The following is a 26,081-nucleotide window of genomic DNA, read 5'->3' as shown; positions in this document are numbered from 1 at the left end:
TGAAACAATTGATGTCATGTTGAGCTCGTAAAGAGAATAAGTAACAGATAAAAAAAAAAAAAAAAAAAAAAAAAGAAAGGATAAAAGACGAATAAAGCCATATACATACCAATGAGGCATCACAGGTATGATCTCTAAGAACAGGCTCGCTTCTAAAGGGTGTCGTGGAAGTAAAATAATAAAAAAAAAGAAGAAAAAAAGAGGAAAAATGAAATCAATTTTGGAATTTGTTGTTAATAAAGTCGTCAAGTGTATGGCATTTTCAAAAAATAAAAAAAAAAAAAAAAAAAAAGGGGTGAAAATACAAAAAGTGGGGAGAAGGGGAAGTCTTTCCATGGTTTGTCACATTAAGCATAACTTGCGTTCATCTCTTGTCAAAGCATCTGCATTCATATTGCTCGAACCACCAATTGATTCACTTTCCTCTAAAATAAAGGATTGCCCTAGGAAATAAGGAGGAGTGTACTGTGGCAGGTTTTGTTTAGTTGACCTTGTCTAACGATAGGCCAAAGCCACAAGTTGGGAAGAACAAAAAGGGATTGTTTGTTAGAATGAAAAACCTACAAAGGCGATATGGGAGAAGAAAAGAAGATGAAAGTGGAATGGGTTAGATACTGCCGAATTTTGGCTTGGAGTTAAGCTCATGCGAAAATAAGGTGAGGAAACTTCGAAATGACGTGTGGCCTCCTTCCCCTACCAAAATTTAAAGGAAAAATCATATATATCCATTTGTACCCCCTTTGAGCCAAAGTAAAAACTTCTTTCAGTATCCCTGGACAAGAATCATCAGCATGTCAAGTTACTCGAAACACATAAGAGGTGTTCAAACAGATCAATGAAAAAGAAATCTAGAAATGCATGTCAAAAAATCACAAAGTGATAACAATGCAAAGGACATGAAGGATGTGAAAAAGGAAAAGAAAAGTGAAAATAAAGATGATAGAACACCCCGAAATCCCAAGTGAAAGGCTTACCGAGTGTCATGCAAATGATTCTTGTTCCAAATTTAATACCTGCAAACTCATACTTGGGCCTTATTGACCATTTCTTTCATAAACCTCTTAACCCCTAGCCACGCTACAAGCCAAGAAAAGTCCACATCGATTGAAGAATGTTTGTCTTGATCTTCTCATGAGCTTAGTTCGTGGACAAAAGTAAGCAGTTGACGACACAAAAGAAATAAAAAAAAGGGAGGGAGAGTGAGTAAAAAAATAAAGTAATAAAGATAGAAAATGGAGGAAAAATTTCCCATCAGCCTGTGAGTTAAGCAAAAGATTCAAATTGGGGCAATCCTTTCCGTCTCATCAAACTACGCTCTTGTCCAACGCAATAAAACTGGGGCAGTTTTTTTAAACCTTGCATGTTTCCTCTTGAGTATTAACCTCACCACCGGTAATGTTGCCCATGAACAATTGTGCAGCCTCTTACAAAACTTGTTCCTAGCCCTCTTTCATTCGTGAGTTCGAGCTAGTATGTTTTGCATGATGTGCAAAAAAAAAAAAAAAAAAAAAAAAAAAAAAAAAAAAAAAGGAGAAAGAAAGAAAGAGAAGGTATTAAACTCATAGTTTTGCAATGTGCACCATGATCTTTCACCAATCCCCACTATTTTTGCTTGAACATAATATCAGGGACGTGACTTGAACATGCCTGGGATTTGATGACAACGTTGACAACTGATTCCAAAACAAGAGCATCTTTGTAAAAAAATAAATAAATAAATAAAACAAAAACAAAAACAAAAACAAAAGCTTCACGTGAATTTTATCCATGCATCCATGCATTCATGCATTTCATCATGTTACATCATTCAAAAATGGATTCAAACGTTTAGTCACGACAAATGTTTTGCACAAATTTCATCAATGATAAGCTTTCACGTAATGTTGCCAACACATGAAAATCATCTGCAGGTTATCCTTTCAGATAACGACCCTCTCCTTGGGATTGGTCAAGTCCAAATCCTCCTCTCCTCATAACCCTCTCCTTAGGAATGGTCAGATCCTTGTGTTCTCCTTCTGGACAACGACCCTCTCCTTGGGATTGGTCAAGTCCAAATCCTCCTTTCCTCACGACCCTCTCCTTGGAATGGTCGAGTCCAGATATAGACCATCTCCATTGGAATGGTCACTGATCTCCGTATGGTTACATCATGACCCTCTGCAAAGTAACGGTCATTGATTTCTGTGTCACGTCAAGGCCCTCTGCAAAGCAATGGTCATTGATTTCTTGGTTGCATCGAGGCCCTCTGCAAAGCAATGGTCATTTTTTTTTTTCTTCACATCATGACCCCCTGCAAGGTAATGGTCATTGATACCTCTGTCGCATTGAGACCCTCTTCATCGAAATGGTCGTCGACTTCTCCTCATCTCGACCCTCTCCTTGGGATTGGCCAAATCTCTTTTGGGTTGTAACCCTTTTCTCGGTAATAGCCACCAAATCTTTCCGAGGCCTGAATCTTGACCCTCTCCATAGAATCGGTCATCGCACCCGTTTAATTCTTTTTTTATTATTCACCATTTTCCTCTTCAAAATCCAAACAAAATTTGCGTCTCCATCTTTACTTATCTTTTACTATGAAACAATGAAAAGTCAATTTTCAGATTACCTAGTAAAATCTAAGTAAAGAGGGGCAGCTGTCAATACCCAATTTTGTCCGGATTATAATATATACATTTTGTTTATCTATTTATTTATTTATTACTTTTTGTTATTATTATTTTTACTTGTTTATTTATATTATTATTATTTTCTTACTTATCTTGGTTTACTTTGATTTTATTATGTCCTTTTATCTCATTTTATTTTTATTTTGTTTATTTATTTTATTTTGGTTTTCTTTATTATTTCTTTTTTCTTGGTTTTTTAGTTTTCTTCATATTTATTTTTATTTCATTTCATTTTATTGTTATTATTATTATTTTTTAAAAAAAAAAAAAAAACAGATTAAAAAGAAAAGAAAAAAAGAAAACGAAAAAGGGGTGAAAAGAAAAGCAAAACAAAAAAAAAGAAAGAAAAAAAAGAGAGAAAACGAGGAAAGAAAAAAAGGTAAAAAAAAAAAAATATACAAAGAAGTGGCGGAGCATTTAATTTTCTGCATGCCTAGCTCTTTCCCCTTTTGGTACCCTGCGGGTTCACCGGCTGAGCTGCAGCTGCCTCATCACACAAAAAAGGAAACTGTATGGTGACTGAAGGAGATGAATGGACTGATGGAAGACTCTGCAGACTGGGCAAGAGAAGCAACCGCCACTGCCCATCCTTTTACCTCTTTGGACCGTGAACAAAAGGAGGTTCTGAGCAGAAAAAGGGGGGGGCGAGAGACACAGCAGCGAATGGGCATAAGAAAAAAACAAAAAAAAACAAATAGGAGATATATTCGGAGCAACAAAGAGAAAAAGGAGGCAAGTTCGCAAGAGAGAAAGGAGCCATCAGATCAACTGATAGTGAGAACTTCCGATACAATATCACAAAAGAGCAAGAGAACAACGGGGCAAGAATACAAGAATACACATTTCATAAGAGTTAACAAAAAAAGGAAGAGAGTACCCTTGGATCATCTGAAAGGAAGAACGAGAACAGGAGAGCCTCCATTGATCACACCCCTACAACCACAGGGAGACTACAAGAGGTAAGCACCAATTGAACGTGAACCTTTGGATGAATATGTATGATCTTGTGTTATGTTGGTTGCTTGAATGAATATGATCTTGTATTCTGCTGGATTTGTTATGTTTTACTGGTTTGAGATGTTTGTCGTCCTCGTTACTATTTGCTTATCATTATTCATCCAACCTGCACGAAATAACCGAAAAGATAGAACCACCGCACCATTCATCAGCACATAGCCAGCCATAGCCAAATACCAAGCTCCTCAACCATCATCAAACACACCAAAAGCTCATTTTTTTTCATTCAAATCCCGCAACATTCCCATTCGAGGTCTACCACCTCAACATCCCAGCACACAGCAAACAAACTCCTCAACCCATCATCTAACCCCTAACTCATTCTTCTCTTCTCGCCACCAATCAAACAAAAAACAGCAACCCCAAACTCCCTCGTCTTCCCCAATCAGAAGCAGAGAACTTCGAACTGTAGAATACGGTCACGTGACGTTGGCGGATCTAGTCGCAGTGTGGCTGGCGCGGTGGTGGCGAATCACAGGGGCTATGACAGCCATCTCGCGCGTGGGAGGAGAAGCGAGAAAGGAGACGATTCGCGGAGTTGGGTTCTCGCCGGCGACGCTTCCGTTGGTGGCTGGTGTCGACGGCGGCGTGCCTCGCCGTCCGTGGGATTTGCGGCAGCGGCAAGGGCTCCTGGAATCGCGGTGGCTCGAGGCAAATGGAGAAAGGGTCTCGCGCATAGAAGAAGAAAAAAAAAAGGGGCGTGTCGCCGGTGAGTTGTGATCGGCGTCGTCGCCGGAGTTCCCGACCCGCCGGCGTGGTGGAGCAGAGGTGAGGGCGGCGCGGTGAAGTAGGCAGCGGCACTCGCTGGCCGGTGGCAGCGTGTTGGTGTGAGAGAGATGGAGAGGAGGCTTTCTTTGAGTTAGGGTTTAGGTGTCTCATATGCCACATCTCCTTTACTTCCTACACCTCCCTTCTTCTCATGCCTGCACCTCCTTTCGTTTGAGCTAGACTGTTTGATTATTTTTTCTGCGCACCCCTGTTTTACTGTACATACACCTCTCAATGTTTACTAATCCGCACCACCATGTTTACTGACTACACCCCCTCTGCATTTTATCATCTTTTTGGGCTTGTTTTATATTCTACTTGTTGCACCCCATCGCTACTGAATACATCTCATTACTTTATGCACCTCCCACATTTCTTTTTTTTTATATTCCATTTTTGCCCATTTTTTTTTTTTTTAATTTAATTTCATCTTTTTTTATAGAATTATAAAAATTACAAAAAATAGAAAAAAATCTAAAAAACCAAAATAGTTTTCTTTCCCTTTATTGTGTCTGTCCGGTCGCTCGCACCGCGTGACACTCAGTTTCAAAAAACACCAAAAATAGTTTTTCTTTCTCTTTTCGTGTCTGTCCGACCGCTCGCGTCGTGTGACACATACTTTCAAGTAATTCAAAAATACCAAAAAATATAAATTTAAAATATAAAAATATCAACATTTTCAAACAAAAGTCCTTTTAAGAACTACGTGATCCTTGATTCTCGACTGTGAGATACGTAGGAGCAAGGCTAGTCCTTGTCAGGTTCACCTCTAAAAATCAAATTGTTTTCTCATTTGTTTCTCATATCTTTTAAAAGAACTACGTAACCCTGATTTCTCACTTTAAATGAGAATACGTAGGACCAAGGTCAATCCTTGTCGGGCCCAAAAAAATTAAAAAATATTTTGTTTCTTTTAGCATTTTCGTCTTATTATTTTTGGGGAAAATTAACATTTTGAAAATCACATCAACTTTGCATTTTTAATTAATGGTACCGCCCTTGGGCGGGCGCTGTAGGGTGCTAACACCTTCCCTACGCGTAACCGACTCCCGGATCCAAAATCTGGTTTTACGCAGACTTGTCTTATTTTTGTGGTTTTCCATAGTTTTCCAGAATAACTATGGTGGCGACTCCCAAATCTCTTTTAAACCCGTTTTCCTTTTCGGTTCGCCTTCCCGTCGCGATTCCGGTTGCGACATATTGTTATAGATGAACAAAATTAATCTAACTAAACTTAACTATAATTAGTTGTATTATATTAAGGTAGAAAAAAAACTATTTTTAATAAAAAAAATATTATAGTAAAAAAGATTAAATTTAAACTGTTTATTTCTAAAAAACTGAACTTCTATTTATTAATTGTTCACTAATTGAATTATGTATTTTATTTTCTCATTTTTCTTCAATGGCAACTTATCCTAAACACCGCGCACTCTCCAGTTTTTAATTAAATCACCAACATTGAGACAATGATCGTGAACTTCTCATCCTCGTCACTACTATATAAGGCCATGTCGCCTTGCTCTCGTTGTCCCACCTTATCACCTTCACTATAATTCTAAAACCTCACATTCCACCCAACTGATATTTTGAACATTAACCCTAACTAACATTTTATCCTTCTCTTATATGTTTTTTGCATTCTTCTCTCACTTTTTCATACTTAATGTTTCACTGCTCCCATTTCACTTTTCTATTTCATCGTCTTATAATATTTTTCTTAAATATTTAGGCTTTTACCAATTTTAGAACTCTATGTTTTGCACTTTGACAAAATAGTTATTTGTGTAAAACGTGAATACAAACAAATTCAAACTTGTCCTTTGATTTTTTTTTATTGAAAGTATACCTTTTTTGTTTATGTTATTGTTTATGCATTTGTTATATTTAATTTGGGAAAAAACATTATGTTTAAATTGTTTAAAAGGGACCTTAAGATTGTGGTGTTGGTGCTAAAAAAAACTTTTAGGTATGACATTTTGTGCGCACATTACAAAACGACTCTCCTTTGTTTTATATTAATTAATTATGAAACTGTAAAATTTTTCTTTAAATTTTATCCTTTTTTTAAGGTGTTTTAAAATCGAGCACAACTAAAGAGTATTTCAGTTTGGTTTGATTTGGTTTGGTTCGGTCCGGTTCAATTAGGTTTGGTTTGGTTTGGTTTGGTTCGGTCCGGTTCAGTCCGGTTCGGTCCAATATAGTCTGGTCCAGATCGATTTAGTGCGGTCTGGTTCAGTGCGATTTGATTCGGTTTGGTCTGGTTCGGTTCGATTCGGTTCAGTCTGGTCTGGTTCGTTTCAGTTCAATGCGGTTTAGTGTGATTCAATTTGGTTCAGTGCGGTTTGGTTCGGTCCGGTTCAGTTTGGTTCAGTTTAGTTCGGTCTAGTCCGGTTAAATTCAGTTCAATTTGATTCGGTTTGGTTCAGTTCAATAAAGGATATATAATGAATTTTTAAAATAGTTGTTAAATGTATAATTAGAAAAAAAAATGAACATAAGAGAGGTTTTTAGAGCAACTGTTGCAGACAAAAGAGATTTTTAGACTAACAGTTAAAAGTAAATTATTTATAAAATAATTAATTTTTAAAATAATAATTAAGGGTAATATTGGAATAACGAAATATGGACACAAAAGAAGATATTTTCTTCATATATTGTTATAGCTGAACAAAATTAATCTAACTAAACTTAACTATAATTAGTTGTATTATATTAAGGTAGAAAAAAACTATTTTTAATAAAAAAAAATTATAGTAAAAATAATAATAAAATTTAAATCGTATTATTTTACCGTTTATTTTTAAAAAACTGAACTTCTAACTGCTCACTAATTGAATTATGCATTTTATCTTCTCATTTGTCTTCAATGACATCTTATCCTAAACACCGCACACGCTCAATATTTTAATTAAATCATCACCATTGAGACAATGATCGCGAGCTTCTCATCTCCGTCACTACTATAAAAGGCTATGTCGCCTTGCTCTTGTCGTCCCATCTTACCACCTTCACTACAATTCTAACACCTCACATTTCACCCAACTGATATGTCTTATTTTGAACCTTAATCCTAACTAACATTTTATCCTTCTTTTATATGTGTTTTGCATTCTTTTCATTTTTTTCATACTTAATGTTTCACTGCTCCCATTTTACTTTTCTTTTTCATCATCTTATAATATTTTTCTTAAATATTTAAACTTTTACTAATTTCAGAACTCTATGTTCTGCACTTTGACAAAATAGTTATTTGTGTGAAAGGTGAATACAAACAAATTCAAACTTGTCCTTTGAATTTTTTTATTAAAAGTATACATTTGTTTATGTTATTGTTTATACATTTGCTATATTTAATTTGGGAAAAAATATTATGTTTCAAATGTTTAAAAGAAACCTTACGATTGTAGTGTTAGTGCTGAAAAAACTTATGGGTATGTCATTTTTTGCCCACGTTACAAAGCAACTCTCTTTTTGCTCTATATTAATTAACTATGAAAGTGGAAATTTTTTCTTTAGATTTTATCATTTTTTGAAGGTGTTTTAAAATTCAGCATAACTAAAGAGTATTTCAGTTCAGTTTGGTTCGGTTCGGTTCAATTTGGTTTGGTTTATTTCAGTTGGTTTGGTCCAATTTGGTCTGGTCCGATTCGGTTTAGTGCGGTTTGATTCGATTCGGTTTGGTTCGGTTCGACCGGTTCGGTTTAGTGCGTTTCGGTTTGGTCCGATCCGATTCAGTTTGGTTCAGTTCGGTCTAGTTCGGTTTCGTTCAGTTCAATTCGATTCAGTTCGGTTCAGTTCAATAAAGGATATATAATGAATTCTTAAAATAGTTGTTAAATGTAAAATTAGAAAAATAAAATATGAACATAAGAGAGGTTTTTAAAATAATTGTTGCAGACAAAAGAGATTTTTAGACGTTAAAAGTAAACTATTTATAAAATAATTAGTTTTTAAAATAATAATTAAGAATAAAATTGGAATAACGAAATATGAACACAAAAGAGGATATTATCTCTATATATTGTTATAGATGAACAAAATTAATCTAACTAAACTTAACTATAATTAGTTGTATTATATTAAGGTAGAAAAAAAAACTATTTTTAATAAAAAATAAATATTATAGTAAAAAAAAATTAACTTGTATTGTTTTGCAAGCTATTTTTAAAAAACTGAACTTCTATTTATTATCTACTCATTAATTGAATTATGTATTTTATTTTGTCATCTTTCTTCAATAGCCTCTTATCCTACACATTGTACACACTCCATTTTTTAATCCAATCACCATCATTGAGACAATGATCCTGAGTTTCTCATCCCCGTCACTACTACATAAGGCCATTTCGCCTTGCTCTCGTCGTCCCACCTTATCACCTTCATTGCAATTCTAACACTTCACACCCCACTCAATTGATATGTCTTATTTCGAACCTTAACCCTAACTAACATTTTATTCTTCTCTTATATGTCTTTTGCATTTTTCTCATTTTTTTATACTTAATGTTTCACTCCTCCCTCTTTTTCATCGTCTTATAATATTTTTTTAAAAATATTTAGACTTTTACCAATTTCGGAACTCTATATTCTTCACTTTGACAAAATAGTTATTTATGTGAAAGGTGAATACAAACAAATTCAAATTTGTCCTTTGGACTTTTTATTGAAAGTATACTGTTTTTATATGTTATTGTTTATACACTTGCTATATTATATTTAATTTGAGAAAAAACATTATGTTTCAATTGTTTAAGAGGGACATTATTGTGGTGCTGAAAAAAACTTTTGAGTATGACATTTTTTGCGCAGATTACAAAACGATTATCCTTTTGCTCTATATTAATTAATTGTGAAAGTGTAAAATTTTCCTTTAAATTTTTTCCTCTTTTTTTGAAGGTGTTTTAAAATTCAGCACAACTAAATAGTATTTCAGTTCAGTTTGGTTCGGTCCGGTTCGGTTTAGTGCAGTCTGATTTAGTGTGGTTCGATTCGGTCCGGTTCGATTCAATGCGGTTCAGTTCGATTCAGTTTAGTGCGGTTCATTTCGGTTCAGTGTGGTTCGATTCGGTCCAGTCCGGTTCAGTTTGATTCGGTCTGGTTCTGTTTAGTTTAGTTCAATTCAGTTCCTTTCATTTTAATAAAGAATATATGATGAATTTTTAAAATAATTATTAAATATTAAATTAGAAAAATAAAATATGAACATAAGAGAGATTTTTAGAACAACGACAAAAAATATATTTAGACTAACGATTAAAAGTAAATTATTTATAAAATAATTAGTTTTTAAAATAATAAGTAAAGATAAAATTGAAATAACGAAATATATATACGATAGTGAATATTCTTTTTATATATCGTTGATATATATATATATATATATATATATATATATATATATATATATATATATATATATATTATAGATATTTGATATAAAATGATTTATACACAAATATAATGTTTTTTTTACCAAAAATAAATTCAAATAAAGAGTACAACAATTTTGTCGTTTTACATAGAAAGGTCTGGGGAAGAGGAAGAGCGACGAGTGGAAAGAGCGAGATGGCGTGGAAATGGATCGTGAGGAGGACCCGCGAATCCAAACCCTTCTTTCTTGCATTCGCCACCATATGCGGCGTCGTTCCGGGCGTCATAGGCTATGGCGTTATGCAACTCACTAACACGCGCAACGAGCAGCTCGAGACCCATCTTCGCAGAAGTGCTCGTCCCGAATCGTTGGTAACTCTCTCCTTCGCTCTTCCAATCCTTTTCTATGTATTTCTTTATGAATAAAGTTTAAACCCTTTTAGGATTAGGATTAGGGTTATGTTTGTTTATTCACTAGTTCAACTTAGTATATACTTTTGCGGCTGCTGCTGATAATTTATCCGCTATACTGCTGTAGCGGTTTTGAGATAAGCCACTTGTGTTGTGCTGATATCATACATGCCATTCGTAACTTTTTTCGTAGGGAAAGCTCCTTGATCTTACTATATGAGCCATAATTGTGGATCAGAGTTTAGAACTATATTATACGTGTGGAATAGAAGTAGTGGGGGAGTAAGAAGGGGAAATTAAAATCACCTGGGTGGGTTATGGCAGATGAACTGGCTGTTAATTAGTAGTAGGAGTGGAGAGAATGAAGAAGGGATGATATTGCCTTTGCCCAAGGGAGTGGAGTGAAGGGATTCAATAGGGAAATAGAGGAGAGGAGAAGCCACAAATAGTCATTTGAATTTTGGGAGAGTCCCCTGCTGTTTTACATTTTTCTTTTTTTCTTCTATTTCTTAGCTAATGGGGTTACTGTGAAGAGAAGCCTAGATACATTAGTGTGAATGATACATCACACAATAGGGATACAAGATACACAATTATAATTTATATCAGTGGATGACAGGGATCTGTTACAAAAACAATACTTGTGATGACAACAAAGGCCATTGTTATATATTTGAATTTGTTGTTTTCGTATTTGTTTCAAAATTATATTCCTTTCCCCGATACCTTTCAGAATGCCAAAGAAGCATCATTGGTCCTACTCAGCTAGCTATTTCCTACAATTCGCTATAGTTTAACGATACAGGGGAAACGTAGAGCCATGTGTAATTTTAGTCCTACTCAAAATGTTGGAGCCTCATCTCAAACATTTCAGTCAATAAAATTGGACTATTCTCCTTGGATACATTTCTAAAACTCTGTCATATTTCTATCAGTATCAGATACAGCTACAACTCCAATACTTTAGCCATCCGGGCTTCATTATGGGCTAGTGCTGTCAGGTGGTGCTTACCATCATTCTGCGATTTTTAATCTGCGCCTGTACCCTTCATGTGACCATTATGATAAATAATTGAGAAACTTCCTTGTGAACTGTTTGGCTCGAAAACAAGTCTTCAGATCCCATGGACCATGTCTGCCAAAGTCCGATATATACTTTATTGACTTCGTTTTGACTACTTTTCCTCTCCATAACAAATTAACTGTGTTATAGTCGTATATTTATGTATGTTTCTTAACAGAAGGGTTTGTTTCCTTCAACATTAAACATATATAGAGCCTGCAGGTGTGAGGCTGTGAAAAACTCTTCAGAACCATAGGGTGAATGGTCAATGTATCTTGGATCCCACATTTTCCATAATCTGTAATTCAACTTTCTATCCATTTAATTGTGGAGGTTTTTCTTAAAATGATACATTCTTATGTGTATTTTTTTCACACATTTTTTTCATTTTGATATTTTTTTCTTTATCATTTAAAACCTACATATGTAACCAGCAAGATCTATCTTGGATTGGAATAGAAGCTCCGTTTATCTTAGAAGTTAAATTACTTGTTGAGTTGAATTAAATAGTCAAGTTCGCACTTGTTTCATCGAGGTGATTTCCTTTCTTTGGTGAAAATCCTAACGATGTAGTTGTTTTAATTATGTATCAGATGATGGGGCAAGTGAATAAAGAGAGACTGGCAGAGTACCTCGGAGAACTAAAGCGGAAGGAGGATACTAATGACCGCTACATTGCTGCTCTAAGAGGAGAGACTTTAACCAGGAAACCTTATGTCAGAATACAACCAATTCCAGAGCAAACAGACAACAAGGTTGACAAGGAGCAGAAGAAATAAATAAGTTGCAGGTCTACACTATTGTGAATATAGATTTTTATAATTCACTACAAACTTGTTACTGTTTTGTCTGCGTTTAATCGTGTTTTGTTACTGAATGTGTTTGCATAAGCACTGAACTCTTTTTTAAGTGGGTTTGGTTAGGCGGAAATTTATGTCCGCCATTCAGTCCTGACAAGAGTGACTAACCATACTTTATATTTTCAGATGATTTGATAATTACATTGGTTCACTATGTAAACTTTTTTTTTTTTTCTGATATCTAGTGATCTCCTATGATTTTCCATGGCACTAGACAACAACGAAGTTGGAAAACACATTAAAGTATCACATTCACTTGTAAATGAAACAAATGACAATTGGACCCAGAATACCAAAAATGTTAGGATGGTAGTGAAACATGTGGGAACAGAATCCGACAACACTTCAGGTGGTTTGTGCCCTGCAAACAGTAAGGGCAAATATTTCACGAAGTTCTACATTTGCTAAAAGTTATGAAACTGTATTGATACAAGAAAATCTGAATTTATACAAACTCTTTTTTTAAAATATATGATATAATATTTGGTGTAGTAGATAAGTACTATATATATATTGAAGCAGATGTCTTTGTCTTTCTCGCATTATCAGCAAGAAGAGAAAATGAATTGTTCGTCTTAAATTCTCTATTCGTTAGTCTATGGACCCATGTGCATTATAAACGTGGGGAACAATGATATTCAGACTTTTTTTTTTCTTACATATTAAATTGCTTATCATATTTATATATGTTTTCTTCTATCACTTCCTTCCCAGATGTCAAATATTGTAGACACCCGTTGTTGAATTAACCCTGAAATTCCGTATTGAATAATGATGATTATGAATAAGTTACATTGGGCTGTACAAAAAGAAGAGAAACATGGACAAAAAATCATGTTTATCTTACTATTCCACTAAACACGATGGAGTGGAAGAAAAAAATTAGCCGTTGAGATTATCATAATTTTAATTAATCTAAATATATTCCACAATAAAATGCCATTAATGATTTTGTATAACTTGAACAAATTTTACTATGCCATGTAAAAATTGTATGTGATCTTAAATAATCGAGTCCTTGACTCCTTAATAACTTTTTCCAGTGGAGGAACTTGTATGCCAAAAAGAAAATTATGCATATGATAAGAAAATATAAAAAAAAATAAAGATTTTTGAAGAAAATGAGATAATAAAGTATTTTTAATCAAACAATTAAATAGATTAATAGAATTAGCTATTGTGTTCATTGAGAAAAGCTTTAAAAATCTTAATTTGATATTTTATGTTTTAAGAAAATCCAATTCGTCTATTTTTTTTTCATTAAAACTCTAACTAAGTCAACCAACACGCCAAAGCTACTAATCTATTTAACTTTTCTTTTTTTAAAATAAAAATAAATCTTATTAAAATGTCACATCAAAACATTATTCTATTCGTAGTTTTTTATTTCTCTTTTCATATATCATATATGACATGAAAACGAGAGAAATGGAGAATATAATGTTTTATTTCTTCTTTCTTAATCATTGAAAAGGTAAATGAAAGAAAAAAAATCCCATAAATATTTTCAACCTTTCCAAATTAAGAAAAAAAGTGGACCTACTTTTATCTTTACATACTTTATCCTTTTTAATGTAAAAATTTACATCACGTACAAATAATTAGAGAAGATCATCATATATTGACTCCTAAACTTTTTTAATTCATCTTACATTTATTTTTCTCATCTTTCAGTTATTTTTTTCTAAATACAAATCTCTTTCTTTCAATAACTAAATTAATCTAAAAGTAAATTATAAAGTGTTCGTTGGGGAGTTCTCAAAATATGATGATCCTTAACAATTTGGTTTCTTCCATCTTTTTTCAAATCCAAATTATCTCATTTTTTTCTTCATTTTCCATGAACTAAACCCTTTTTAATTCAAGTGTAATGCATGTTATATATTCAAGTTATAGTGTCCCTCCAAACATCACCTCTTACCAGTAAAATCATTAACCTTAGAAACAGAACAGAACCACCATGGCTCCCTCACCCTCTTCCAAGAGGCACCCACTCTACCGCGGAATCCGTTCCCGGGGAAGAAAATGGGTCTCCGAAATCCGCGAACCGCGCAAGGCCTCCCGCATATGGCTCGGCACCTTCCCCACGCCGGAGATGGCCGCCGCCGCCTACGACGTCGCAGCATTGGCCTTGAAAGGCGACGGCGCCGTTCTCAACCTCCCTCACTCCGTTTCCAAGTATCAAATCCCTGCAACCAACTCTGCGGTGGATATACGTACTGCTGCCTCCGCTGCAGCCGCAATGGTGAAGGCTGAAACTGAAGCTTCCCACAACATTGCATCGCAAACTGAAGCTACCCACATTGATGCGTCACCATGGTGGTTTCAAAACGATTTCCTTGACGAGGAAGCCCTTTTCGGCATGCCAAGTCTTCTCGTTGACATGGCCGGGGGAATGCTTCTGTCGCCGCCCAGAATGACCTCGCCACCGTCCGATAACTCGCCGGAGAAACAAGGTGCAGAAACTTTGTGGAGTTATTTTTGACATACGAACTTCAGAAAACCTGTGTAATTTCACTATTGTTTTTAAGATTTTTTAACGCTCTTTTCTATCTCTTAGTAAATTTTAAAATTAGTTTATAGTGAAATTTTAGATTAATTTAATTATTTATCTTTGAAAATAATTAAATTTAGTCTTTTTAATCAAATTTGATTAAATTTATTTGACGTACATTTTATAATAGTATTTGACTTAATAAATAAAACAAAAATATATCAAATATTATAGACAATACAATTATGAAATGCATAAAAATATCAAATAAACCTAACAAAATTTGATCAAAATGACTAAATTCACACATTTGATTAAAATGACTAAATTCATGTATTTTGAAAGATAAAGTACTAAACTGATCTAAAGTTTTGAAATGGAATAATTCCAAAATTCACTTAAAGTTAATGGACAAAAATATATTTAACCATTTTTAATATTAATGTTGGTATATTTTTTAAATTTTAGTGGATATTTTTTATTGAATTTTCTTTATCTATGTTATTCAATTTGGAAAACTTAATTAAGAGAATAAGTATAAGAAGTATGACTTGAGAATTTTTTTTAAACTTTCTCACTTGTTTTTTACACATTCTTTTTGTAAAAATTGTTACCTTAATAGACAAACCTAAAAATAGTTTATGATAACAACATTAAAAGATTTACTATTTCTAAAGTGTTTTTTGCTGGTATGCTAATGATCAGTACATCTTTCTAATTTTATACTGCATCCTACTAGGGATGGCAATTAGGGTCCGGCCCGCAGGCCCGCAGAAAAAGCGGGGGACGGGCCAGGATATTGAGCCCACAGGCCCGCGCGGGCTCGGCCCGCATAGGCCTGCGACCCACGCGGGCCGGCCCGCAAGCTCGCATAAAATTAAAAAAAAAAAAAAAACTTGCACTTGTGTATATTAATTACTTCTTTTATGGACTCTTGCATTAACATCTCAAATTCTTGTATAATTGGAAAAGACAAGTATTATGTAATTTTTAATGTGCTAAAATTTAAAGAATACATTGTGTATGTCATAGTATGAATATGATGAAAATGTTGAATTATCAATTTATCATCTAATTCTCCAAAGTCTTTACTTAATTTTGTGAACTTCTTAAAGTTTCCTAATTTTTAAACATTGAAAATTTTATCATAAAATAAATAAATAAATAAATAAAATTAAAAAAAAAAAAGCGGGCCGGCCCGCGAACCCACGGGCCAACGTATATGCGGGACGGACCAGAGTATGCGGCCCGCATAAAATGTGCGGGACGGGGCGGGCCAACCCGCGATGTGCGGGCCTTATGCGGGGCGGGCCTAAACGGGACGGGCCGGCCCGCATTGCCACCCCTACATCCTACGATCTCTTTTATTGCCTTTTTATTTAGAAGTTTAATTAAATAAATTAATTTAATATTTTATTCTAGTATTTAAAGTTGTTGAATGATTATAATAAAATTAAGGGTTTTAAAAATAGTTTTTTTCCATTGGTAAACGAAGATAGAACGAATCCAAGTCCATGCTACCTTGGTTACTCAACCAAAAAGAAATAGATTCAAAAGATTATTATTAGATTTCTACTTGTACTACAAATGATTTGAGAAATAATCTATTAACTTGCAAATAGACCATGCTATAAGTATTTAAAATAACATCTAAGGATATTGAATAAAAAATTCTTCTTTATGGTCCTAGAATTTTCTTCCTTTTTTTTTCTGTTTTGACCTTTTTTTCTTTTTGATAGTGAATGATTCAAATCAAATATATTTTTTATCTCTCAAGTGAGGTCACGCACGTGTAAGCCTTTCAAACAAAATTTAGAGTGGCAATTGGCAACTTTGTAACACTGCTTCATAGAGTTTTGTTGCTAGGATGTTAGTATCAGAATTCTCTTTTTTTAAATTATTGATTTCCAAAGGCATAAAACAAGAGAACTGAAAGAAGACAAACGTATCTGTCACAAGCGCAAATGCACCAGTAGACACTGACTTTGGAACATTGATAATCACCAGTTTAGGAAATGGCTTAGACTTTGGTGACTTTTAAAAGGAAGGGTTTCGGTACCATGGATTACGTTATGTGTAATAATTTTATATGGTGTCAAATTTCTTTAGTTGAAAGTCAAATTTCTTTATACAAAGGTATTAAAAAAATTACAAAAACAATGGTCAATAGATTAATGTAAGTAGAGTTAGTTAATTTTAAACTATATTTTAAAAAATTTTAAAGTACCAACATCAGTCTATTTAAAAAAAACAATAAAAAATTTAATAAAAAATATTAGACTCTTTTCCAACAAAATCGTATACTCTCGTGATGTTTTTCTTGATTGAAGAGAGTCAAACGGTCAAATGAAGAAATCGTGTTGAGGACACACATTTTTGGTTTAATTAATCGTAAGGTACCCAGTTTGGTACTAGAGTGTCAAATTGGTACCCGCTTTTAAAAAAGTGTCAATTGCATCCTAACTTTTGAAAATTGTTTCATTTAGGTCCCTTTCAGACAGAGTTGACTAACGCTGTTAGTCAACGTGCCACGTGTCAATTTGTGGGTTTTTTGATTTTTTTTTTTAAATTTTTTTTTTTAATTTTTAATTTTTTTTTTAATTTTTTTTAAAAAAATTTAAAATGCCACGTGTCAAGTCTCTGTGTGTGACACGTGGCATTGTCAGTGCCACGTGGCATTGTAATGCCACGTGTCAGTGTCACTATTAGATGTCATTGTGTTGATTTCGATTTGGTCCCCATATATGTCTTTTTGTTTCAATTTAGTACCTAAGTATGTGTATCTGATTCAATTTTGTCCCAATTTTTTTTTAATAATTAAAATATTTTTGTAATCCATTTTTTATAAGATTAAAAATAATTAAGTATAAATATTTTTACAAAATTAAGTACTAATATTTATAATGTTTCTCTCAATTTCAGACCAAATTTATTATTTGTATGAATGTTATGCTATTTATAAGTACTAAAATGACTTTTACCACTAAATTTTAATATAAATATCAAATACTTAATTTTTTTTAAACTTTTATACTTAATTACTTTTAATTTTATTAAAAAATATTTTAATTATTAAAAATTATTAGGTCAAAATTGAATCAAATACACATAAGTAGGTACTAAATTGAAACAAAAAAACATAAATGGGGACTAAATCGAAATCATCACAATGGCATCTGATAGTGACACTGACACGTGGCATTACAATGCCACGTGGCACTGACAATGTCACGTGTCACACACAGGGACTTGACACATGGCATTTTTAATTTTTTTTAAAAAAAATTAAAAAAAAATTAAAATTGTTTTTAAAAAAAATCAAAAAAACCACAGATTGACACGTGGCACGTTGACTAACGGCGTTAGTCAACTCTGTCTAAAAGGGACCTAATTGAAGCAATTTTCAAAAGTTGGGATGCAATTGACACTTTTTTAAAAGCGGGTACCAATTTGACACTCTAGTACCAAACTGGTACCTTACGATTAATTAAACCCACGTTTTTAGACCTGAAATCGTGTGGGAAGAAAACGTTTTTGCTTTGTAATCGATTACAGTATGTTGTAATCAATTACTGATGTGTATTTTGTGATTCTGGGTTCGTGTAATCGATTACACCTATTTGATAATCAATTACAATAAATAAAAATTGAGACTTTTTTTATTGAAATAGTATAATTTCTTAACAAAATTATCGATATAGACATTTTTTAAAAAAATTACATAAATAGGTGATTCCGTGCTCATTGGACCATATATTTTCCTTAATTTTTTTTTTATAAACTTGTGTTGTAATTTTAAAGTATTTTTCTAAAATATTTTTCAGAAAAAAATATGTTTTCTTAAAATTTTATAGTGATTATATATTTCTTTTATATATTTTTTACTTTGAAATATTTGTTAATAAATTATAAATAATATTTTTGATTTCTTATATGAATATATTTTGAAAATTTTAGTTTAGTTTATTATTTAAAATTATTTATTTAAATAAATAAATATGTATATTTTTAATTTTAATGTAGTTATCAAATTATTAAGTAAATAGTATTATATGATTTTAATAATATATAAAATTATTCATCACTGATAACATTGTTTTTTACCTTTTATTGATGTTAAGTTTTGTGAATAAAATCAACTCTTCCCTAACTTTTATCTTGTTTAATCCTCTAGTTTATGTTGTTCTTGCATTGTTTCGTATTTTAGTTGTTTTATGTTTTTTTACTTCTAATCTCTATTATGAGTGTGTGAAATAAAACAATAGGAAACAATTCTGGTGGAGGAAAACAAGTTGAAACTCAAGGAAGCATGATTAAACATGAAAGATTGGCTTTTACACAAATACCCATATCGAGGGGCACCGAGATCAAGTCCAGCACTGCAAACATCGAGAAAGGACTCACCTATATGTATATATTGCCTTGGACCAACCTTGGAAGGCCAAAAAAATGACCATTGGGCGCCAGGGTCACTCGCTGGGCTAGCTGGCGGCTCGCTGGGCGAAAATGACAGACCAGAACTGCAGTATTCGAGTCGCTGGACGAAAATGTGGCTCGTCCAGCGAGGCACATGTCTGGGAATGTCGATTTTAGGCCTCGCTGGGCGAGAATGAAGCCGTTGGGCGAGATTATCGACCCCAATACGCGAATATGGTTATTTAATCATGTTTCTACGAGAGTATTAGGGATTCCTCATTTTTTCACGAAGAGAAACACCTTGGGTGCTTGGGAGAGGCTCTTGGAGGCTATTAGGAGTGTTGGGAAACTCTCCCTTCTCTTTCCTGGATTTCCTTCTTCATCCATGGAGGTTTCACCCCTTTTGGGTTGGAGAGGATGATGGGCTACGAAATTGAAGGCGGAGATGCGAATGGGAGACGCAATTGAACCATGGAGCAGTATTCAAGAACCTTGGGAGAGGGATTGTTTCTACTTTATGATTCTGATTTCTTCCCTATTCTTCAATTTTGTAAAACCCTAGGTTCTCCACCATGGAGAGCAATTTCTATTTGTTGAGATTAGATGTAAATCATTGAATTCTTGTGTAAAATTGTGTTGTTAATTTATATGTTTTTCCAATTCATGTTAGTATTTGATTTCCATGCTTAATGCTTGATGTGGATTTTTTCCATGCTTGATTTGTGATTCTTGAGGTGTTGGAAAACATCTTTAGAATCTAGATTTGAAATTAAATACCTAATGGATGCTTGTATCTAGGAATAGAACTTGGTTTATTAGTAATCATAGATTCTTGAAACTAATGCATGATTTCACTTGTTGAGGATTCAAGGAATTGAAACTTAATGAGTGATCATAGGCTCAAAGGCTCTAGGAATAGGATTTGAGTATTCTTGTGAATTGATTTTAACATGATTATGGAATTGGGATAATTTAGAATGCATGAGAATGAAATGGTTAAAGTCTAATATTGATAAATTGTAAATACACTATGTTAATTTCTTGTTGCACACCAACTGTATCATAAAATACAAAAAGAGTTTCCATTGTTTTTGTGTGAACTTTGTGTCTAATTGAGTTGTGAATTGCGAGAGTTGTCATGCGTTGCACAAGTCCATTGGGAGAGAACGATAAAATACTTATTACTTGCTATGTGCACCGATGCACTTGTCGTGTTAGTTTTTCACTAACAATCACATTATTAATAAATCTGAAATTAAAATTAAAATTATTGAAATTATATAATAATAATTTTTTTATTTAATTTTATTAATATATTAAAAATAAAAATACAATATTTTTTTGTTAAAAAAATAAATATAGTAAATATTTAAAATAAAATTATCTAAAAATTTCAAAATAAAAACTATTTTCACATAAAATTAAAAACAATAACAATTTTTTTAAAATACTATAAAAAATTAAAAAAAAAATATTTTTAATTTTTTAATTAAATTATTAACAAATATTTCAAAGCAAAAAATCTATTAAAAACAATAAAAATCTCTTATATTGGTGTGAAACACATTTAACTAACTCCACTCTGATAAAAGATCATGTTATCCCATGATGAGAGTATGACATAAATATTAAAAATAGCATATAAAAATCTTAGCAAGAGAGAGAGAATAAAAATTGTTTATATTAGTTAAAGAGAAAAATTACACTCATTTTTTAGGTCATTTTTCATCTTATATTAGAAGTCGTTCCTTGTAATCAATCATCAAATAGATGTAATCGATTACAGAAATCTAGAATCATAAAATATACATCAGTAATTGATTACAACACATTTTAACTAATATAAAAACTTATATTAGTTAAAGAGGAAAATTACACTCATTTTGCACGTCATTTTTCATTTTATATTAGAAGTCGTTCCTTGTAATCGATCACCAAATAGGTGTAATCGATTACAGGAATCTAGAATCATAAAATATCCATGAGTAATCGATTACAACACATTGTAATCGATTACATGAACCCAAAATTACAAAATACACATCAGTAATCGATTACAACACACTGTAATCGATTACAAAGCAAAAACATTTTCTCCTCACACGATTTCAGGTCTAAAAACGTGTGCCCCCACATAATTTCTTCATTTGATTGTTTGACTCACTTCAATCAAGAAAATGTCATGGAGGTGGACGATTTCTTCATAAGAAAACATGTGAAAGCAGCACGATTTGCCTACTTTTATAATTTTTTTTTAATTTGTCCATTACCGTAATTAGAGATGTATATTTGCATACGATGAAAAAAAAAACTAAATATTTAGATGAAACCTAATTTTTGTTCTACACTTACAAATGTTTGACTCTTAAAGTGAGAGACAAATAAAGCACGAGACCTTAACAATTATTTATGTTATCCTATATGTGTATAATAAAGTGGTAAGTTATTAACGGATTTTAGTGTTACTTCCGGTACTTCACTACTCCATCACAATTGATATGGCACCACAAAGTGTTCCATGTTAGGTCTCCGCACACACTTTTTAACTTTTGGAATTGGACAACATATATATTAACACAACTTTTAAGATCATAATCTTCGATGGACCCATTCCCATCACTATTATTATTGATTAAAGGTAAGTAATTAAGGGAAAGATAACGTACTTTTGTAAAATCTTATTGTATCGTTCTTGTGTTACTTTTCACAGTAACCAAAATAAAATATGTAGTTCAGCTTTTTTGTATCTCTTTTTACCCATTCTCTGTTTTTGACGAGTGTAATATGTAAGCATAATTAAGATGAAAATAGTTAAAAAAACATGGTAATAAAGTTAAGTATTTGTTTCAGCAAATTGGTTTAATATATATAGCAAAACTATGTGGCAAACAAAAACATGAAGAAATCTTAACCAAAGAAGAAAAAGTAGTTTTTGAAAGAATGGTGTACTTGTTAAAAGAGCGAGCAAGTTCATCCACAACCTTACGAAGAGTGTAAAATAAAAAGTGTTAATATTTAATGCGACGTTATAGCAAAAAGGTGATGAAGAAAATGAGGTGAGAATTAGATATGAAGTGAGTGGGTTAAGTGTATTTTGGTTATGGGTGATGAGTTAACAGTGATGAAATAATGGAGGGCCAGAGAATGAAAGATTGAGTCGGTGGGACGAAGTCAAAAAGAGTGTTGTTTAGTAATCGAAATGAGAAGGAAAGAATGAGCCACATAGAACAAATCGCCGACATCTACTTACATCAGCTATTTATTTTCACTTTACAAAAGCTGCGGAACGTGGCCATTTCAGTTCCTTCACTATGGGCCAACATAACCACTTTTGTAAACTACAAAATGTCCAAACTTTATCTCCAAACACGATCGAGCAACACCAATTAATATCTCGTAGCCGACGACCCTGATTTCATTTGTCTGCGTCTTTGCTATCTCAAAGTTTAGACAAAAATCTTTCTTCACCTACTTATCATTATTGCATAAGCATATATATATATATATATATATATATATATATATATATATATATATATATATATATATATATATATATATATATATTTCGGTATATTAATAAGTCTCACATCACTTAGATGTCGAGGTCAAACACAGATTAAATATTCTTTTCTCTTTCTTTCCATCTTGCGAGACATCTTTTAAGGACAAAACCATGACGAATCTTCACGCTCCAAAGTGAACAATACTCTGGAAATGCGATGATCGTTCCTAATTTCACCATTTAAGTAAATAGCTCAAATAATAAACCTGAAAAATAACTTTAAAAAATTATAATTGATATTAAATTAATAACTAAAATAGTTTCTATTATAAATATAAATTGATTTTTAAATTCGTCTTATTAATTTGTAAAGATCGAAAATCAAATTTTATCAAAGTCTGTGACAGAAATAAATTTTAATTTCGCCATCAAGATTTAAAAATTAAAAAATATTTGATTTTTTTTAATAACTAAAGTTAAAGAGTATTTAAATTTCAAGGACCAAAAGTACATTAACCAGTTATATTTGGAAGTGCAAGTGCAGGCATAACTAATCAATTTCAATTTATATTCCTAAAATGTCCTTGGATCAAACGAGTATGGCTTGTTACCAATTTCAATTTGATTTGCATTTTCGTATCTTCCCTCACTATTTATCAATTTTAGGATATTTCTTTTAATCAGTATATCTATTATTTTATAATATAAAAATATTCACACGTTCTTGTTCTTGTAAAAGCAAAATTCGAGAGATGCACACTGATCGCAACTCAGCCTTTTTGTCAGAAGTTATACAAAGGAATACTTTCGTTTCTCTTTAGACTTGTCTTTTCCGGTCATATTTTCTTTTCCCTTGGTGGAAAGCAGGTGTTTAGCTTTATAGAGGTCTCAAACTCATCCTTGCTTCAATCTTCCTAGGATTGCAGGAGTTAGTTGACGTGTGCGGGGTTACCCCAACCTTTGTGGAGATGTGGTTATGTGACTGTTTTGCCGTTATCCTGAGGAGAGAGGGTAGTTTAAGTGAATTGGACATTTCAAATAGGTTGGGTTCAGTACATCAAAGTACATAGGTTAGCTCCGAGTCAGGCACAATACATCCTTATAATAAGGTCGACTCCAGTCCAAACACAATACATCTGCACAACTTGGTTGGCTTGAGGTCGGTCTAGTACGCAAATACACATAGGTCATCTTGAGGTGGATCCAATAGTTCATACACAAGGTTGTCTGGAAGACGGCCCAATAGTCCATACGCATAGGTCGTCTTAAGGTCAGCCTAGTACGCACATACACATAGGTGATCATGAGGTTAACCCAATACGCACATACATATAGGTCATCTAGAGTTTTGTCGCCAAGGTGTATAGTTCCCATGATACTCTTACTAAAAAAGAACTTCAACGTATATCATAAATTAATCTCTTATGTGTTGAAAAATAATATAACAAATGATTTCACTAATATGAAGAAATTGAATTCAGTGAAAAATGTGGGATGTTATTTCCAAGTTGGAGCTGCCACTGTACATGGAAATGGAGAAATAAGTGTATTAAGAATTATTTGCCCAAAACAAAACCCCTCTTCTGGCTATGAACACAATCAATTTCCTTAACTATGTCTACAAATCTCAAATCCATAAAAATATTAAAGATTTTTAAGAATTTTTTACAATAATAATTATTATTTTTAAGAATCAGTTTTTTTTTTTTTTCTGATTGCATTGTATAGTTAGGTGGGACTTTCTGTTGATGTTTTTCTTATTTGGGCCTCGTGAACAATTATTTTACTTTGATCTCAAATTGGTTTTTTGTTTTTTTGTTTAACGTCGATAAAAAAATGCTCGTCAAATATTTATGGGCTTTAATTGGTATTAAACCCCCTTTTTATGGGCCTGGTGTTTCACTGACTCCCATTTCCTTTTTTCGTTATTCAGCTTCAATTTTACTTTTTCATAATGAACAAATTATCCGAATAAAAATTAGTTATTATTTACATTTATTCCTATTTACTTGTTCTTGTTGAGAATTTATGAACATTTTAGTGGTTTCTCGTATTATGACGCCAACAAAACAAGATGTGGACAAAAAATTGATCGACATTGCATAAAACTGAATAATGCAGTTTGATTAATGACGTCAAAAGTATGACGTAATAAAACACTGACTATGAGAAATACAGATTCTTCATGAATACTCATGTAATATGAACACAACTTTTCATGGAGGATTTGCTTGACTTGCAAAAGTAGTGCGAAGTCAATTTCCCTACCGTCGAAATAGTTCTATCACGTTTTTTCCTCTTTTTAATACTTAAGAAAATATTCATTTAAATACGACGAGTATATACAAAAATTTCAAGTATGATAGTAATGAAAAAAAATTAAAATTACATATATAACCAAAATATTATTTAATTAAAGCATAATTAATAATCAAGTAATTTTTATTTCAAAAAATAAAACTATTTTTTAATATTCATAACTCTTGACGATAAGTGAAGTAGTTTAAAAATTTTGTTTTTCATCTTTCAACCTCCATTAGAAATCGTCACTCCTTTTGTGAAAAGGTTATAAAAAAGAGAGTTAGATCTATTTTTGTTTCATTCTTATACGTATTAATTTTCTTCAAAATTTTAATTAAATATCAATAAACACACGTGAGCGAAGTGCATGCGTGAGATTTTATTTTTTTTACCTTGCATGAGTTCACACTAAATGATGCACACATTCTCTTTAATACTAAAATAGATATTCACATTTTTTTTAATAAACGTATATTCACATTCCCTTGAATTTGAATAGATATTAACCTCCCTTATGTTTTTAGTAAATGATCATAAATTTTTACAGTTTTAATAGTGTGACACTTATTTTTCTCATTTCATTCATAAAATTAGATTCTCTTTTATTTTACGTATAGTAAATTGTTTATTTTTTATATGTTAGATCTTATTTAAATATTGGTCAATGCGATATTTTTTAATAAAAAGGGAAATTAATATCACTTTATTAAAGTGTAATATATTAAAAATATAAGTATATAAAAATTTAGAAAGAATACGACTGTGATTTAACCGGGTTTAAGCAAAGTGTTCTAATATCATATTTCCACGAATACGATTCTTAAGAATAAAAATAGAGAAACACAGCTCCCAAATTCCAACTTAAAATATAAAATTTTTTGTTAATACTTTTTTTAAGATGATTAAAAATAAAACGCGATATACGTTGAATATTTTGTGCTAAATATATTTTTAAAAATACTTGTATGTGAACGAACTCATGTAGTGTTTAAATTAATATAGTTAACAGTGAAGTTTATTGAACAGTATGTATCCATTATCCACATGGCTGTTATTGATATAGTTAAAAACGTTAGTTAACTAAATAACTGTAAACTAAACGTGGAGAAATAAGTTTAATAAAGAGTAATAATACTAAACTATTGTAGAGTAGAGCTGTCCCTCAAATTGTGACAGTGACCCTTCAATTTTCAATACTTAGTATGGA

The 26,081-nt window shown here is 32.3% G+C and overlaps 2 protein-coding genes across 2 annotated transcripts; both read left to right on the top strand.

The window, feature by feature from the left end:
- Nucleotides 1–9,956: 9,956 nt before the first annotated feature.
- Nucleotides 9,957–12,318, top strand: LOC114172494 (centrosomal protein). The gene is made up of 2 exons (XM_028056951.2): nt 9,957–10,196; nt 11,892–12,318. The coding sequence occupies exons 1-2, from the start codon at nt 10,020–10,022 to the stop codon at nt 12,075–12,077; spliced, it is 363 nt and encodes a 120-aa protein (XP_027912752.1). The 5' UTR covers nt 9,957–10,019; the 3' UTR covers nt 12,078–12,318.
- Nucleotides 12,319–14,068: 1,750 nt separating this feature from the next.
- LOC114168039 (ethylene-responsive transcription factor ERF026-like) lies at nt 14,069–14,698 on the top strand. Its single transcript, XM_028052834.2, has one exon. It carries the CDS (start codon nt 14,119–14,121, stop codon nt 14,641–14,643), a length of 525 nt encoding a protein of 174 aa, XP_027908635.1. The 5' UTR covers nt 14,069–14,118; the 3' UTR covers nt 14,644–14,698.
- Nucleotides 14,699–26,081: the final 11,383 nt, after the last annotated feature.

Source organism: Vigna unguiculata, chromosome 2 (genome assembly GCF_037176805.1).
Source record: "Vigna unguiculata cultivar grain cowpea cultivar isolate G323 ecotype 2 chromosome 2, ASM3717680v1, whole genome shotgun sequence".
In the NCBI taxonomy this organism is placed as follows: Eukaryota; Viridiplantae; Streptophyta; class Magnoliopsida; order Fabales; family Fabaceae; genus Vigna; species Vigna unguiculata.
Note: the sequence above shows the minus strand (reverse complement) of the source record. Positions and strands in the feature narration are given on the sequence as shown.

Excerpts from the sequence above, each read along its gene's own strand:
- LOC114172494 (XM_028056951.2), top strand. The coding sequence starts at position 10,020 with ATGGCGTGGAAATGGATCGTGAGGAGGACCCGCGAATCCAAACCCTTC. Across the intron at positions 10,197-11,891 it reads GTGCTCGTCCCGAATCGTTG|ATGATGGGGCAAGTGAATAA; the intron begins GTAACTCTCTCC and ends ATTATGTATCAG.
- LOC114168039 (XM_028052834.2), top strand. The coding sequence starts at position 14,119 with ATGGCTCCCTCACCCTCTTCCAAGAGGCACCCACTCTACCGCGGAATC.